A 14,693-nucleotide genomic window follows, 5' to 3' on the forward strand; every position below is an offset into this window, starting at 1 on the left:
CATTCATGTATGGGGTTTTGTAACTGCTTTTCATCGCTTCCCCTGTTCCCTTCCCTCTTTTGAAAGAAAAAGCAACTAATCCCAATTAAAGAACATGTTGCCTTCTAAGAAACGGGGGGAGGGGTTGATTTTAATTTAAAAAAAAAAAATTGGATGTCAAGTTTCAGCCCAGAGTGAAAGTTTTAATGAAGAATCATTAAATAGCAATTTATAATTGGAAATGATACACAACTGGAACTTCGCACATGTGGGTAATGTTTGTGCTGCTGGTTATGCACACTCTACACAAATATGTGTTCTATAAATGCTCCCACAGGGAGAAGATGTATGATAGATTAAAGAGCCTTCTACTACTATCGGTCAAAGGCATTATCTGTGAGATTTTTATGTAAGCGGTGGCAGTGTTCATACTGCTGTTAATTGTTACTTGTTTGATTCATTTCAAGGTGGCCTAGACAACGTGGAATATTATGATATTAAGATGAATGAATGGAAGATGGTGTCGCCAATGCCGTGGAAGGGTGTAACAGTGAAGTGTGCTGCTGTGGGCTCTATAGTCTACGTCCTGGCTGGCTTTCAGGGTGTGGGCCGATTAGGGCACATCCTTGAATATAATACTGAAACAGACAAGTGGGTGGCCAACTCCAAAGTCCGTGCTTTCCCAGTGACAAGTTGTTTAATCTGTGTTGTTGATACTTGTGGAGCAAATGAAGAGACATTAGAGACATGAAAGCCTCAAGGAGAGGTCAGGACATTTTTCAAAGACTTGGAAAAGATGCCATCGGTCCTTTGCTTCTGTGTTTTATTGATTCTTGTTAAACTGAATAATCTGAAAAACTGAGATGCAGTCCTCACATTTGTATATACAGTATGTGTCAGTTTAATTTTTACGGATTGTTTTAAAAGATGGGAAGTATTTCAAGATTTCACTAACATAGTTAAGAACACATGACAAGTTGTCTTGAAAATATTTTTTTTGGGTGGCTTTGCCAAAAAACAACCACCCACACCACTCAACCCAATTACTTACAAAATGTTAGTGCATTTGATGTAGTTTAGCCTAAATCTCATCTTTACTTTGCTTTTCACTTAACTATCTTGAGTAGACTGTGAAGAGTTACAAAGGGATATCATAAAACTGGGTGGCTGGGCAACAAAACAGCAGATGAAATTCAATGCTGATAAATGCAAAGTAATGCACATTGGAAAACATAATCCCAGTTATACATATAGAATGATGAAGTCTAGGTGGGATGTTGCCACTCAAGAAAGAGCTCTTTGAGTGGATGTTTTCAGAGAACTATCCATAATGACGCCATGTGCAGCAGCAGTCAAAAAAGCTAATAAAATGTTGGGAATCATTGAGACAGGGATATACAATAAGACAGAAAATATCATGTTGCCTCTATATAAAGCCATGGTTCACCCATATCTTGTATACTGCATGCAGATGTGGTCGCCCCATCTCAAAAAAGATATATTGGAATTGGAAAAGGTTCAGAAAAGGCAACAAAAGTGATTAGGGGTATGGAACAGCTTCTGTATGAGAAGAGATTAACAAGACTGGAACTTTTCAGCCTGAAAAAAAGACGACTAAGGGGGATATGATAGAGGTCTATAAAATCATGACGGATGTGGAGAAAGTAAATTTGGAAATGTTATTTACTTCTCATAACACAAGTATTAGGGGTCACTCAATGAAATTAATAGGCAGCAGGTTTAAAACAAACAAAAGTAAGTATTTCTTCACACAACGCACGGTCAACCCATGGAACTCTTGGCCAGAGGATGCTGTGAAGGCCAAGACTATAACAGGGTTCAAAAAAGAACTAGATAAATTCATGAAGGATAGGTAAGGCTACATGTCTGTCACAGGGGTCACAGAAATCACAAATTCTGTGACTTTCCGTGACTTCTGCAGCAGCCGGTGCGCTGTTGCTGGGGCAGTTTGGGTATGGGAGAGGGCTCAGGGCTGGGGCAGAACTCAGGGTGCAGGGCAGTGCTTACCTGGTGGGGGCGGGGGCTCCCTGGAAGTAACCAGCACATCCCTGCAGCTCCTAGGCGGAGGGGTTGGGACTCTGCACGCAGCCCGCACTCGCAGATGCTGCCCCTGCAGCTCCCATTGGCTGCGGTTCCCTGCCAATGGGAGCTGCAGAGTCGGAGCTCATGGTGAGGGCAGCATGGAGAGCCCCTGTGGCCTTCCCTCCCCCATTGGGAGCTGCAGGGACATGCAGAGCTAGGTAGGGAGTCTGCCAGCCCCACCAAACCCCCCTCTCCCAGCACTAGCAGGGGTCCCAGGCTGTTCGCCCCCCTCCCCTCCTGCAGCACCAATGGAGGTCCCAGTCTGTGTGCTGCCGCCTCCTGGGCCACACACCCCAGCACCCATGGCACCCCTGGACCACCACCCTCAAGCACCTGCAGCCCCCCAGCCCAAGTTTTAGGGGTGCAAGTCATGGACCGGTCACGGGCTGTGAATTTTTGTTACTGTCCGTGACCAGTCCATGATTTTTTTACTAAAAATACCCATGGCTAAAACATTGTCTTAAGGATAGGTCCATCAATAACTATTAGCCATGATGGGCAGGGATGGTGTCCCTAGCCTCTGTTTGCCAGAAGCTGGGAATGAGCGACTGGGGATGGATCACTTAATGATTACCTGTTCTGTTCATTCCCTCTGAAGCACCAGGCATTGGCCGCTGTTGGAAGACAGTTTACTGGGCTAGATGGACCTTGGGTCTGACCCAGTACGGCCATTCTTACTTTCTTATGTAATTTCCACAGCTCAGACACAGAAATTCTCCAGCTACCAAAGGTGAGTGAATATAGCTTGAGTCACAAACAAAAATGAATTTGCTCATACTGTTCCCTTTCTCATTGATGCACATTGCACAACTACAATTTTACTTATATAACTGTAAGTACCCATCCTTGCAACACAAGGGGTATAATGGATTAGAAGTGATGTGCACATAACTTGCACAGCGCCTGTCTGTACTATGGTTGGTTTATTCCTGTGCTGTTAATACCTCACCTTCATGATCATTTCAGTGCGTGCTGATTTTAAATATTAAGCCATATGTACATTACAGAAACACTGATGCCTAGATATTTGATTTGGCACTTTGAGGGCCTTATTCAAAAAGACCTCTGAATTATCACAAAACTCAGAATCTTGAAGTTTGATTGTATATTTCATTCATCACAGTAATAGTGCTATGTACTATCAGATTGGGCACTTGGGATCAATTCCCAATCTGTTTTCCCATTCAAATGTGCTGTAAGCACTGTGGAAGCCAACCCATTTGTGAAGATTTGGGTTGGAAAAGTAGTCAGTAAGATAGTTATATTGACTTTTTTCCTGTTGGGAATTGACTGTATAAAATTCCTTACAATAATTTTATAGAGACTTAAAAAGTTGGAAAAGATTTTGAAAAATCTGTGGACTATAAGCAGACAGTCCTGTAAGTGTATCGAAATCATCAAAAACTTCACTGTAAACATGGCAACAATATAATCTTCCAGTTCCCCCATGCTCCAGTTTACAAGACAAATAAGCTAAAGTGTTAATGCTTGTTAGCTAACCTCTCGTACACTTATCGAAGTCAATACTGTATACACTTTTCCACTTGAAAAACTACAGACTGGTATGCATAAGTTTGTACTGCTGTGCACGTTAGTTCAGTTAGTTCATGAGTTTTCACTCTAATTTTATCAGTTCTGTAACCTCCTATCCTTTTCAGACTCATCCCTGCTAAACTATCAAGATAGCAATTACTTAAAAAAAAACAAAAAAAACTTACATTGGTACATACTTTTTTAGTGGATACTCTGCCACAAGGAAAATGAGATGTCCAAAAGATGCTCCGCTCCAAGTTCTATATAAACTTGGAAAAATCCCAGCTTCCAGATCTCACTACCTTTCAAGTATCAGAGGGGTAGCCGTGTTAGTCTGGATCTGTAAAAGCAGCAGAGAGTCCTGTGGCACCTTATAGACTGACAGACGTTTTGGAGCATGAGCTTTCGTGGGTGAATACATGCATCTGACGAAGTGGGTATTCACCCACAAAAGCTCATGCTCCAAAACATCTGTTAGTCTATAAGGTGCCACAGGATTCTTTGCTGCTTTTACACTACCTTTCAAGAATCTATGCACTAAAGTATCACATATACTCTCATAGACTGGATTAAATCCTACACTTTCTGGGTTCAACAGGCTGATTTTTATAACTGCTAGTATGTTTGTAAAATTCGGAAGCACATTTCTCTAATTTTATTGTCATAGGTTGATAAGTTTCTTAAAACTACTGACAAATTTATAAATACAAACAATGAAAGGCTTTGAACAAATTTGACTGTCATGTAGCACAGTTAAAAAGCAGCTTCAGTTGGACATTTTGTTGGAACTGCTATACAGTACTTCTGGTTTTAGCCTTTTCTTTGTCTTTTCTAGAAGAACAATCCACCTCTTATTAATCAGTCGATCTCAATATGTTCTATAATTTATTGACTTAAACTAATGTAAAGAAGATCTTGCTTATGTACTTCATCTGTTAGAGTTTATTTGGGTTTTCTCATGCTATGTAATCTAGCAGTCTAGAGCATGCTAAACCTGGTTCTTTGTCTGATTCATTGGTATCAGTATTTGAACATTACTGAGAGTGCAACAAAACTTTTTGTCTTCGTAGATAATTGTGTATCAAGCTCATGTACTGATAAACCTTAAGTATGGCTTCTGTGTTAAGTATCAGAAGCACCCTTTAAAACTTTCTGATGGAAATGAAACAAATACCTCAGTGAAGCTTGTGGATCAGTAACCATTGTTCAGTAAATGTTTTCTTCAGTACTAACAGTAAAGTGTTAATGCTTGTCTTACCTCACCACAAAAACTTAAAAATCCACAATTGTTTATTACTTAGTATTGTTGTGACAAATCCATATGCCCTACTTAGGCCCTGTCTACACTGGCAAGTTTCTGCACAGTAAAGTAGCTTCTTCTGAGAGTGATTGCTCATGTGCATTCCACAATAGGTGTGTGTGCTCACCACGTACACTAGTGCTGGAAGTTTTTCCCTTAGCAATACCTGTAGGGGAGCTCTCCTAGTACCCCTGGAGTGGCGCCTCTGTGGCGCAATGTAAGGGGTGCTGCGTGCTCCCCCCAGCCTCAGTTCCTTCTTGCCGCCAATCTAACTGCTCTGCTCCAGCTTGGCTGCAGATTTCCTCTTGAACTCTTGTTCATTCATAGCAGTACCTGTAGTTAAAGTAGTTTAGATTAGTGTCAGTTCAGTTTAGTGTGCCCAATTAGGGGCATGCCCCAGGCTTTAAGTCGTGCAACACTTGCAGGTGGCCGATGCCAGTGAGTGATCCATACACAGACTGTTTACACTGGGGGAAACCCATCACAGTGATCGCTGCAGGATTTGCAGATCCTTCAAGCCTCTGACCAAGAAGGAAAGGGACATTCGGCTTCGAGCCATTCTGATGAAGTTGGCGTTAATCCCGACTCCAGTGCGCTGCTCTGAGTTGGGACCAAGTACCGTGGTGTCAGTACACAGTGACCCTTCAGTGCCTTCCACCAGTCGGCACCACTCTCCATCCATGGGGCACCACAAAAAGGCTTAAGAAGAGGTCTTTGCTGAGACACCGGAGCAAGACCAGGGGAGAGACTAGACCCACATTAGGCAGTTCTTGATCACCGTTGGCCTCCAGGCCTCTGACTTAGCTTGAGCGGAGCAGTCTGGCCTACTCAGTGCTGACCTCCCTGGATGTCCAGGTGCCCTGTACGCCAGAGGCCCTGCAAGCAACCCATGACGTTTTGTCTCTGCTGGTACCAGGGGCACCACCACCGTTGGCTCCCCAGTCCAAAGGCAAGCCACCGCTTGGATTGCTGCAGTTGCCACCTGATCAGTACTGTACATGGTCTAGGGAATGTTCTCGATGCTGTTCGCCACTCAGCAACTGCCCGGTGCGCAGTCCGTGCCAGTCCCCATCGACCTCCACCAGGTTGACTGGCAGGGGTTCCAGGCACTGTTCCGCCTCGAAGGATGGTAGACCTCACGAGGGGAGTGGACCCCATCTAGACAGGGACAGATGGCACCAGAGGTCCTCGTCTCTGAGAGGCTACTGTAGCCTGTCGCATTACAGGTATCAATGCCATTTCCGTTCTTCGTCTCATTCCAAGATCCCATCGTGGCACCGGTCCCAAAGTCCCAGGCGTTGATCACCGGCACCTCACCATCGCGGATCCGCTCATCAGAGCTGATTGTGGAACAGCTGCTACCAGTGGTATTCCCGCTCCTCCATGCTGGGATCATGGTCTCGTGGTTGGCGCCGTTCCTGATGATGCTGCTCCTCTCGGTCTCAGGACAGCGGCAGGTCATACACCAGCCCGGCCTCCTTTTGTAGTCATCAGTCAATGGGACAGGCTAGGCAGGCTGAACAGCCTGCTTCGTGGGTGTCACAGCAGGTGCAGTGGCACCAGCACCGTGGTACCAATGGGCCCTATAGCCCCCGACGCAGCCCCCAGTGGTTGCTCACTCGGTGGCCAGAGCCCGGAGAGACCATCGGCCTCCCTCTCTCAGCCTCCCAGAAAGGAGTTGGTGGGGCGTTCATCTCTGGTTCCACACTCAGAGGGCAACCAAGTGGTGGGACCTCCGGTACCGGTGGGTATGCAGAGTACTGCACCCCTGTCCTCATCCTCCCCTGATGAGGTGATTATAGTCCCTCCTCCACCTGTTCCGCAGAAGGTCTCTAAGGCCCACCAGGAACTGTTGAAAAGGGTGGCATCAAGCCTCAACCTTCAAGCCGAGGAGGTGGAGGAACCCTCGGACTCCCTCTTCAACATTCTCTGGGCCTTGGCACCAGGCAGGGTGGCCCTCCCACTCCATGGAGGGGTGGCAAAAATTTCAAACGCCTTGTGGCAAATCCCGGCATCCTTCCCCGCCCCATCCATGTCTAAGAGAGCGGAACGCAAGTACTTTGTGCCCGCCAAGGGCATGAATTCCTGTACACCCACCCTGCCCCCGACTCCCTGGTGATCAAGTCGGTCAACCACAGGGAAAGGCAGGGCCAACCAGCCCCTACACCGAAAAATAAAGACTCAAGGAGGCTAGACTTATTCGGGAGACAGGTTTATTTGTCCTCAAGTTTCCAGTTAAGAGTGGCAAACCATCAGGCCCTCCTGGGGTAGTATGAGTGCAATTTGTGGGGCTCTCTGCCCAGATCTGAGGACTCCCTCCAGGAGCGTGACAAGGAGTTCAAGTCTCTGGTGGAGGAGGGTACAGCAACTGCCAGGGCGACTGTGTAGGCAGCGTCGGCTGTCACGGATATGGCTGCAAAGTCTGTGGCCTCTGCAGTGTCCATGAAGAGAGTGTCGTGGCTCCTGCTGTCAGGGCTGTCCAGCAAGGCACAGAACTCCTTGCAGGACCTTCCATTTGACGGCAAGGCCCTGTTTGCGGAACAGATGGATGTGAAATTGCACAGCCTGAAAGATTCCCACACGATGCTTAAGACGCTTGGCCTCTATGTCCCCACTCTGGCCAGGACCAAGTTTAAGCCTCAGCAGGCTCCCACTTAGGCCACCCACTCTAAATATGAGCCCCCTTATAAAAAGTCATGGGACTATAAGAAATGCTGGCAGAGGCAGCCCTGGTCTGCCCCCCACCTGGGCCTTCCAAGGGCAAACAGGTGAGGAAGCTGCAGTTTTGACGGGACACCTAGGGTCAACTTACCAGTTCATACCAGGGATCCACTCGCAGTAAAGCTTCCCTTCTCCAACTGGTTGTGTGGGTTTTATCCCAAGGTGGTCGCGGCTGACGTCGGACGATTAGGTCCTCAACACCATCTCCTAGGGGAACACCCTCCAGTGTACCTCTACCCCGCTCACCACCCTCCATCCCTGTTGCTCCTGGGGGACTCTCTAACTAGGCCTTGCTCGAGCAGGAGGTGCGGTGGCTCCTTGGCCTAGGAGCGGTGGAAGTGGTGCCAGCGGAGTTCAAATGCAAGGGCTTCCTTATCCCGAAGGCCAAAGGGGGGCTCAGGCCCATTTTGGACCTGCGAGGCCTGAACCATTACATGGTGAAGCTCAAGTTTTGCATGGTCTCTTTGGCCTTGATTATCCCCTCCCTGGATCCGGAGACTGGTTTGCTATCCTCGAACTGCAGTATGCATACTTCCACATTCAGATATTCGAGGGACACAGGTATTTCCTCCGTTTCACAGTTGGGCAGGAACACTAGCAATTTACAGTCCTCCCGTTTGGCCTGTCCACTGTTCCCAGGGTATTCACAAAATGCATGTCTGTGGTGGTGGCCTACCTCAGATGTTGTGGGGTTCAGATCTTCCCCATCTCAACAACTGGCTAGTCAAGGGCAGCTCCAGCTCACAGGTGAGGGAACACATGGAGCTCCTTCTGTCCAAATGCGCCACCCCGGGCCTGTTGGTAAACGACACCAAGTCCATGTTAGTCCCGGTGCAGCGCATAGAGTTTATCCGGGCAGTCCTGACGTGACATTGGCCAGGGCCTCTCTCCCACCAGACAGATTCGAGACCCTGAAAGGAGTCATTGACACAGTCACAAGGTTCCCTGTGATCACAGCCAGAGCATGCCTCCAGCTCCTGGGTCACATGTTGGCGCATATGTAGTTCGCCACACTAGGCTCAGGATGAGGCCCTTCCAGCTCTGGTTGGCCTCGGTGTTCTCCCACTCCAGAGACACGATGGACAAAGTCCTCACTGTGCCCGAACTAGTGATCACCTCCCTACAATAATGGTCCTCCCTGGGAAACATACTCCACGGGGTCCCATTCAGGGGCAGGCCCCCATTGGTGGAGCTGGTGTCCGATGCATTGGACCTAGGCGGGGAGCCCATGTGGGGAATGTTCAGACCCAAGGTCTGTGGTCTGCACAGGACCTTGCCCTGCCTACAAATGTCATGGAGGTCAAGACAGTCTGGCTGGCATGTGTGGCCTTCCGCTCGCACCTGAGGTAGGCCACCACCACAGACGTGGTCAGGGTTCTCATGGACAACATGGCCTTGATGTTTTACATCAACAGGCAAGGTGGGGCCCGCTCCTCTGCCTTCTGCCAGAAAGCCCTTAGGCTGTGGGACTTCTGTGTATGCAAATGTCAAAAGCTATAAGCCCACCACTTACCAGGTGCCCGGAACTCACGGGTAGATTGCCTGAGCTGAGACTTTTCTCAGCACATGTGGTCACTACACCCAGAGGTGGTGCGCAGGATTTTCCAAGAGTGGGGAAATCCCCAGGTAGACTTGTTTGTGACTCAGCAGAACCGCCAGTGTCCCAGTTTGTACTCTCAGGGAGGGAGGGGCTTGGGCCTGGGCGCCATCTCCAATGCCTTCCTCCTATCCTGGTTTGGCCAGCTTCTCTATGCCTTCCCCCCGATCCCGCTGATTTGCAAGGTCTTGGAGAAGATAAAAACGGACAAGGCCCTGATCCTCCTGATTGCTCTGGCATGGCCCAGGCAACATTGGTACGGGACTCTCACGAGCCTGGCAGTCGCCCCGACGTGGCCATTGCTGTCCCTCCCGGACCTGCTCTCCCAGGACCAGGGCTGCCTCCTCCACCCCAACCAAGCAGCACTCCACCGCATGATGTGGCTGCTCAATGGTTAGGCTGGGAGGAAAGGACATGCTCAGAAGGGGTTCAGCACGTCCTCCTAGAAAGCAGATGGCCCTCCACGTGCTGGGCCTACCTGGCGAAGTGGTCTTCGTTTTCCTGGTGGGCAGCCAATTGGGGCGTTTCGCCCATGGTTGCTCCAATCCAACTTGTTTTAAGACTACCTCCTTCACCTTAGAGCCCAAGGCCTAGCACTCTCATCTGTCAAGGTGCACTTGGCAGCCATATCGGCCTTCCACTCGCCGGTGCAGGGGCACATGGTATTCTCCCATGCTATGACTGACCGATTCCCTAAGGGATTGGATCGTCTCTTCCCATACGTTAGGCCCCCAGTCCTGCAGTGGGACCTGAACTTGGTGCCGGCCCAGCTGATGGGTCCCCCATTTGAGCCACTAGCTACGTGCTTCTGGTCGCACCTCTCGTGGAAGGTGGCCTTCGTGGTGGTGATCACATCAGCTAGATGGGTCTCGGAGCTCAGGGCCCTGACCTCCGAGCCCATGTACACGGTGCTCCATAAGGATAAGGTCCAGCTCCAATCACATCCTTCGTTCCTCCCCAAGGTGGTCTCCACCTACCACATGGGTCAGAACATCTTCCTGCCAGTGCTGTGTACCAAGCCCCATGTATCCAGTGAGGACTGCTGCCTCCACATGCTGGATGTGAGACAGGCTGTGGCCTTTTACCTGGAGCGGACTAAGCCATTCAGGAAGTCCTCACAGCTGTTCATCGCCTCGGCCAAACGAATGAGAGGCTGGCCGATCTCCACTCAGCGACTCTCCAACTGGATCACCTCATGTATTTGTACCTGTTATAACCTAGCGGGAGTCCCCCTGCCACCAGTTGTGAGGGCACCCTCAACAAGGGCGTAAACCTCATCGGCTGCCTTTTTAGCCCATGTTCCCATTCAGGACGTTTGTAGGGCTGCCACATGGTCTTTGGTTCACACATTCACCTTGCATTATGGGATCGTCTCCCAAACCAGGGAGGACGCCGGGTTCGGCCGAGCTGTACTCTGTCACAAGAGTCTGTGAACTCCTACCCGGTATTTCCAACAGATATGGCTTGGAATCACCTATTGTGGAATGCACATGACCAATCACTCGAAGAAGAAAAGACAGTTACCTTTTCCGTAACTGGTGTTCTTCAAGATGTGTTGCTAATGTCCATTCCACATCCTGCCCTCCTTCCCCTCTGTTGGAATTGTCTGGCAAGAAGGAACTGAGGGTCGGGGGAGCATGCAGCTCCCCTTATACCATGCCATAGAGACGCCACTCCTGAGGTCGTAGGGGCACTCCCCTACTGGTACTGCTAGGGGAAAAGCTTCTGGCACTGGTGCATGTGGCGAGCACGCACACCTTTTGTGGAATGGACATGAGCAGCACATCTCAAAGAACACCAGTTACGGAAAAGGTAATTGTCTTTTTCTGCACTGTAACTCCCAAGGTGTACAAACTGCCAAGCCACTTAATGTGCAGAAACTGTGCAGTTGTTGCACTTTTTAAAAAAAACCACCTCAACGAGAGGCGTACAGCTTTCAGCACCGGGGCTACAGCTCTGCAGTGCCAGTGTAGGCACTGTGGTGATTACGGTGCTGCAATTGGCCTCCGGGACGGGAGGTGTCCCACAATGCCAGTTCTCACCCTTCTGGACATTAGTTTGAACTCTACTGCCCTGCTCTCAGGTGACCAACCATCATCCCCACCTTTCAAATTTGCAAAGGAATTTACAAGTCCCCTTCCTGTTTGCCTGGTGATGTGTGCAGTGGTCTCGGTGCATCTTTCCAAGTGTCCATGCCTGCTCCATGCACTGGGCAATCCCCCACTTTGAGCAATGCCGAGCTGCTGGACCTCATCAGCATTTGGGGAGAGGAGGCTGTGCAGTCCCAGCTGCACTCTAGCCATAGGAATTATGATACCTACAAACAGATTTCACGATGCGTGACAGAAAGGGGCCATGACGGGGACACGTTGCAGTGTAGGGTAAAAGTGAAGGAGCTGCAGAATACCTACCAAGGCCCTTGTGGATACTTTTTTGGCTTGCATGCCAGTCAAGAGTGGACCAAGCCAGGAGGAGGAAATCTTGGATGAGGACGGGGAGGCACAGGATGACTCAGAGGCCAGAGATGTGTGCAACCACAAGCTCTTTTCTACCTTGGAGAAGCCTAGCCAGTCACAGCAGTCAGATCTTGGCGAAGCACAAACAGGAGAGGAGGCCCCTGGTAAGTGGACCTGATTTGGGGAATTGTTGAAGCAAGTTGTTAGAGGCAGGAGAGTTGCAGAAAGCAGGCTTGTCTCCCACAGCATGCTTAGTCTGAGCAGCAGAACAGGCTGTTGATTGACTCCCTCACTTTACGAGAATCTCCCAGATCTCTAGGAAACTCTTGTGGAGATACTGGGCAATCTGCAGCTGCAGGTTCTTTGGCAGAGCTGCTTTGTTTCTTGCCCCATTAATGGTAACTTTCCCATGCCACTGTGCTGTCACGGGGGGATGGGAAGGGTAACCACTGCTGCACAAAGGTGAGCTGCATAAGGGCCAGGACAGAAGTCGCAGACGTGGAGATGGCCCTCCCTTGATTCCCTGCTCACCCTCAGCAGCAAGATGTCTTCCATTATGATCACATCCTGTGGAAAGTGTGGGGACAGAAATGATTATCAGGCCCACTCTACAGTGCTGGCTCTCCCCAAGAGCCACATGCCCTGTGTACAGCAGGATCCGGGAACAGTGATTTACCCTGCCCCTGTGGCAACTCACCATTGTGGGAGTCTTGTGGCTCATGTGTGCTTGGCTGGGGTCAGCCAAGCACACAAGTGTGTGAGTATTGGCTGTGTTTTAAATCACTGAATCGGTGTTGTCTGTGTTGCAAACAGTACTGCTTTCGTAAACTGTTTTAAACTTCACAGAGATGACCTTCGGAATCCAGCTTCCCTCTTTATCGGCAGCAGAACGGCTGCACAGAATTAGAAAGTGGCCAAGAAGAACTAAGGAGAACTTTTCTGTGTGAGGTTATGATGCATGCCGCCACCAAGAAACAGGAATTGAAGGAGTGGTAGGACAGTGAGGAGAATGCGGCACACTAGAATAAAGCCATGGAGTGGCTCTTAAACATTATGAAGCACCAAGCGGACACGCTCCAAGCGATACTAGCTCTTCACACTGAGCAGCTCCACACCCACCCTCCCTGCAGCCACTGTCACAAAACTCTCCCATGTGCCTTACAGCCACTGCCAACACACTCTTATCAACCTCCTGCCTCTAGTCTCTACCTGCAACATTCCACTCCGCCCTCCTCACAGTCCAGGACTGTGGACTCAGACTACTCACTGCACTCAGCACCCATCCCTCTGCAGTTTGGCCACTGCTTGTCATCCCAGATGTGCATGACAATGTGATTCCACCACTCAGTGCTTTTTTTGGCTCAGGAAACGTGGCGTTCCACTGTGGTCAGCACCTCCATGAATGCCACAAGCAATCTCAGGTCATAGCTACTTTGCGTGGCAAGAAAAGTTGTCACATTTCTCTTGCCTTTGTGATTTAAGGAATAACTCCACTGCCACTCATGATGTGTTGGTCAGAGTGAGCAGCATGCTGGTCAGTAGTTTGGGATCCATTCCTGCAGCCTGAAGAGGCAGGATACATAGTACACAAACTATTGAAAGATGGCACCAAATTTGTGGGATTGGGACAGGACCTAGGCTGCCGCGTGACCCTCTCTACCTTCCCACAAGTCTTAGCAGCAGAAGAGAAAGAGGTGCTCTGTGGAATAGCTGCCCAGAGTGCACCACTCTGAATACCACCGCAAGTGCTGCAACTGTGAACAGGCTATTGTTCAGGCAGCTGATAGTACAAACACACTGCCAGTTTAGATGTGCCCTTAGTGATGCAGCTATGAAGCAGGAATGATCTTGTAATCAAGATAATTTGATATATTTTATCTGACAATTCAAAATATTATTTTGACTTTTTACATAACTTTAAAAAAATCCTATGTTATCACAAGTTATGTTGGATTAAAATAGAACTGGCCTAGTAGCTGGATAGGGTAATAGGCAATTTTTTTAAACAGTGTAGTTGAAGGCTACCACTATCTAAATATCACATTTTGCCTAAGTAATTGCTTTATATGTGAAAACATTGTTGGGAGGAGAGTGTAATCAATGCTTGGAACATTAGGAGTCTGTTTTCCATTACTCCTGTGGGCATGGGGTCAGGGTGGGTCCTTGTCTCCCTCCTGGGGGACGGTTGCAGTGTGGGTCCAGTATGTCTCTTGGGGAGATGCCAGAGTCACAGTCTGTTTTGGGGGTGGGGGGCAGGAAGTAGGGAGGGTGAAGAGTCATCCCCATAGTAGGGGCTTTTTTTATATAAGTAACTACTTATCCCCTCTGCTGCTTTTAAAAAAAAAAAAAAAGAAAAAAAAAAGCCAGATTTTTCACATTTGCTATCTGATGTAAGCAGAGTCAGGATGAGCTCTACCCTGACATCTGGTGGTGAATTCTGAGGGGTGTGGAAAGGAATTTCAGGTATCAGCACACCCACCCCACCTAGCATAGCTCATGGCAGCCTGGGATGGTTATTTTGACAGCTCTGGGATCCCCAATTTCTTTGTTATTGGGGCAGGAGGAATGAAGTGTTGTCACTCTAATTATGTGAATGAGGAACCATGACACTGCTTTATGACAGAGATGTCTCAACATCAATTAAGTAGCACTTGCTAGACAAGGGACATGGGTGCCAAAACCCAGTGAAATGAGAGAGAAGTTGGGGACTGGTGTGTGTATCTGATAGTATGGGCCCCTTTTGAGGGCCTGGAACACCAATTGCACATCCTCCTCTCTCTCCACTGTTGAAGAGCAGAGCTAATTTTGATTCCATTAGGAGTCCATCTAGAGGCTTCTGCGCTGAATTCACGTTGGGCCAATGGTGCACCAGCACTGGGACTCCCCTACTACAAGCTGAAATCACTAAGAGCTGAAATCACTAAAAGAGCTAAGCTTACTGAGCTGAGATCACTAAGTGCTATGTTAACTAGTGGGGGAGTCTGAAGCGGCTGGCAGAGCAGAG

At 48.8% G+C, this 14,693-nt stretch overlaps 1 protein-coding gene across 3 annotated transcripts in view; it reads left to right on the forward strand.

Moving 5' to 3' along the window:
- Positions 1-949, forward strand: part of KLHL7 (kelch like family member 7) — a 40,828-nt gene extending 39,879 nt beyond the window's left edge. For all 3 annotated transcript variants that reach the window (XM_050938624.1, XM_050938625.1, XM_050938626.1), the window contains one exon: positions 447-949. In XM_050938624.1, the coding sequence (XP_050794581.1) occupies positions 447-730 (284 nt within the window). In that variant the 3' untranslated portion in view covers positions 731-949. The remainder of the gene's footprint in view (positions 1-446) is intronic.
- Positions 950-14,693: the final 13,744 nt, after the last annotated feature.

This window comes from Gopherus flavomarginatus, chromosome 2 (assembly GCF_025201925.1).
Source record: "Gopherus flavomarginatus isolate rGopFla2 chromosome 2, rGopFla2.mat.asm, whole genome shotgun sequence".
In the NCBI taxonomy this organism is placed as follows: Eukaryota; Metazoa; Chordata; order Testudines; family Testudinidae; genus Gopherus; species Gopherus flavomarginatus.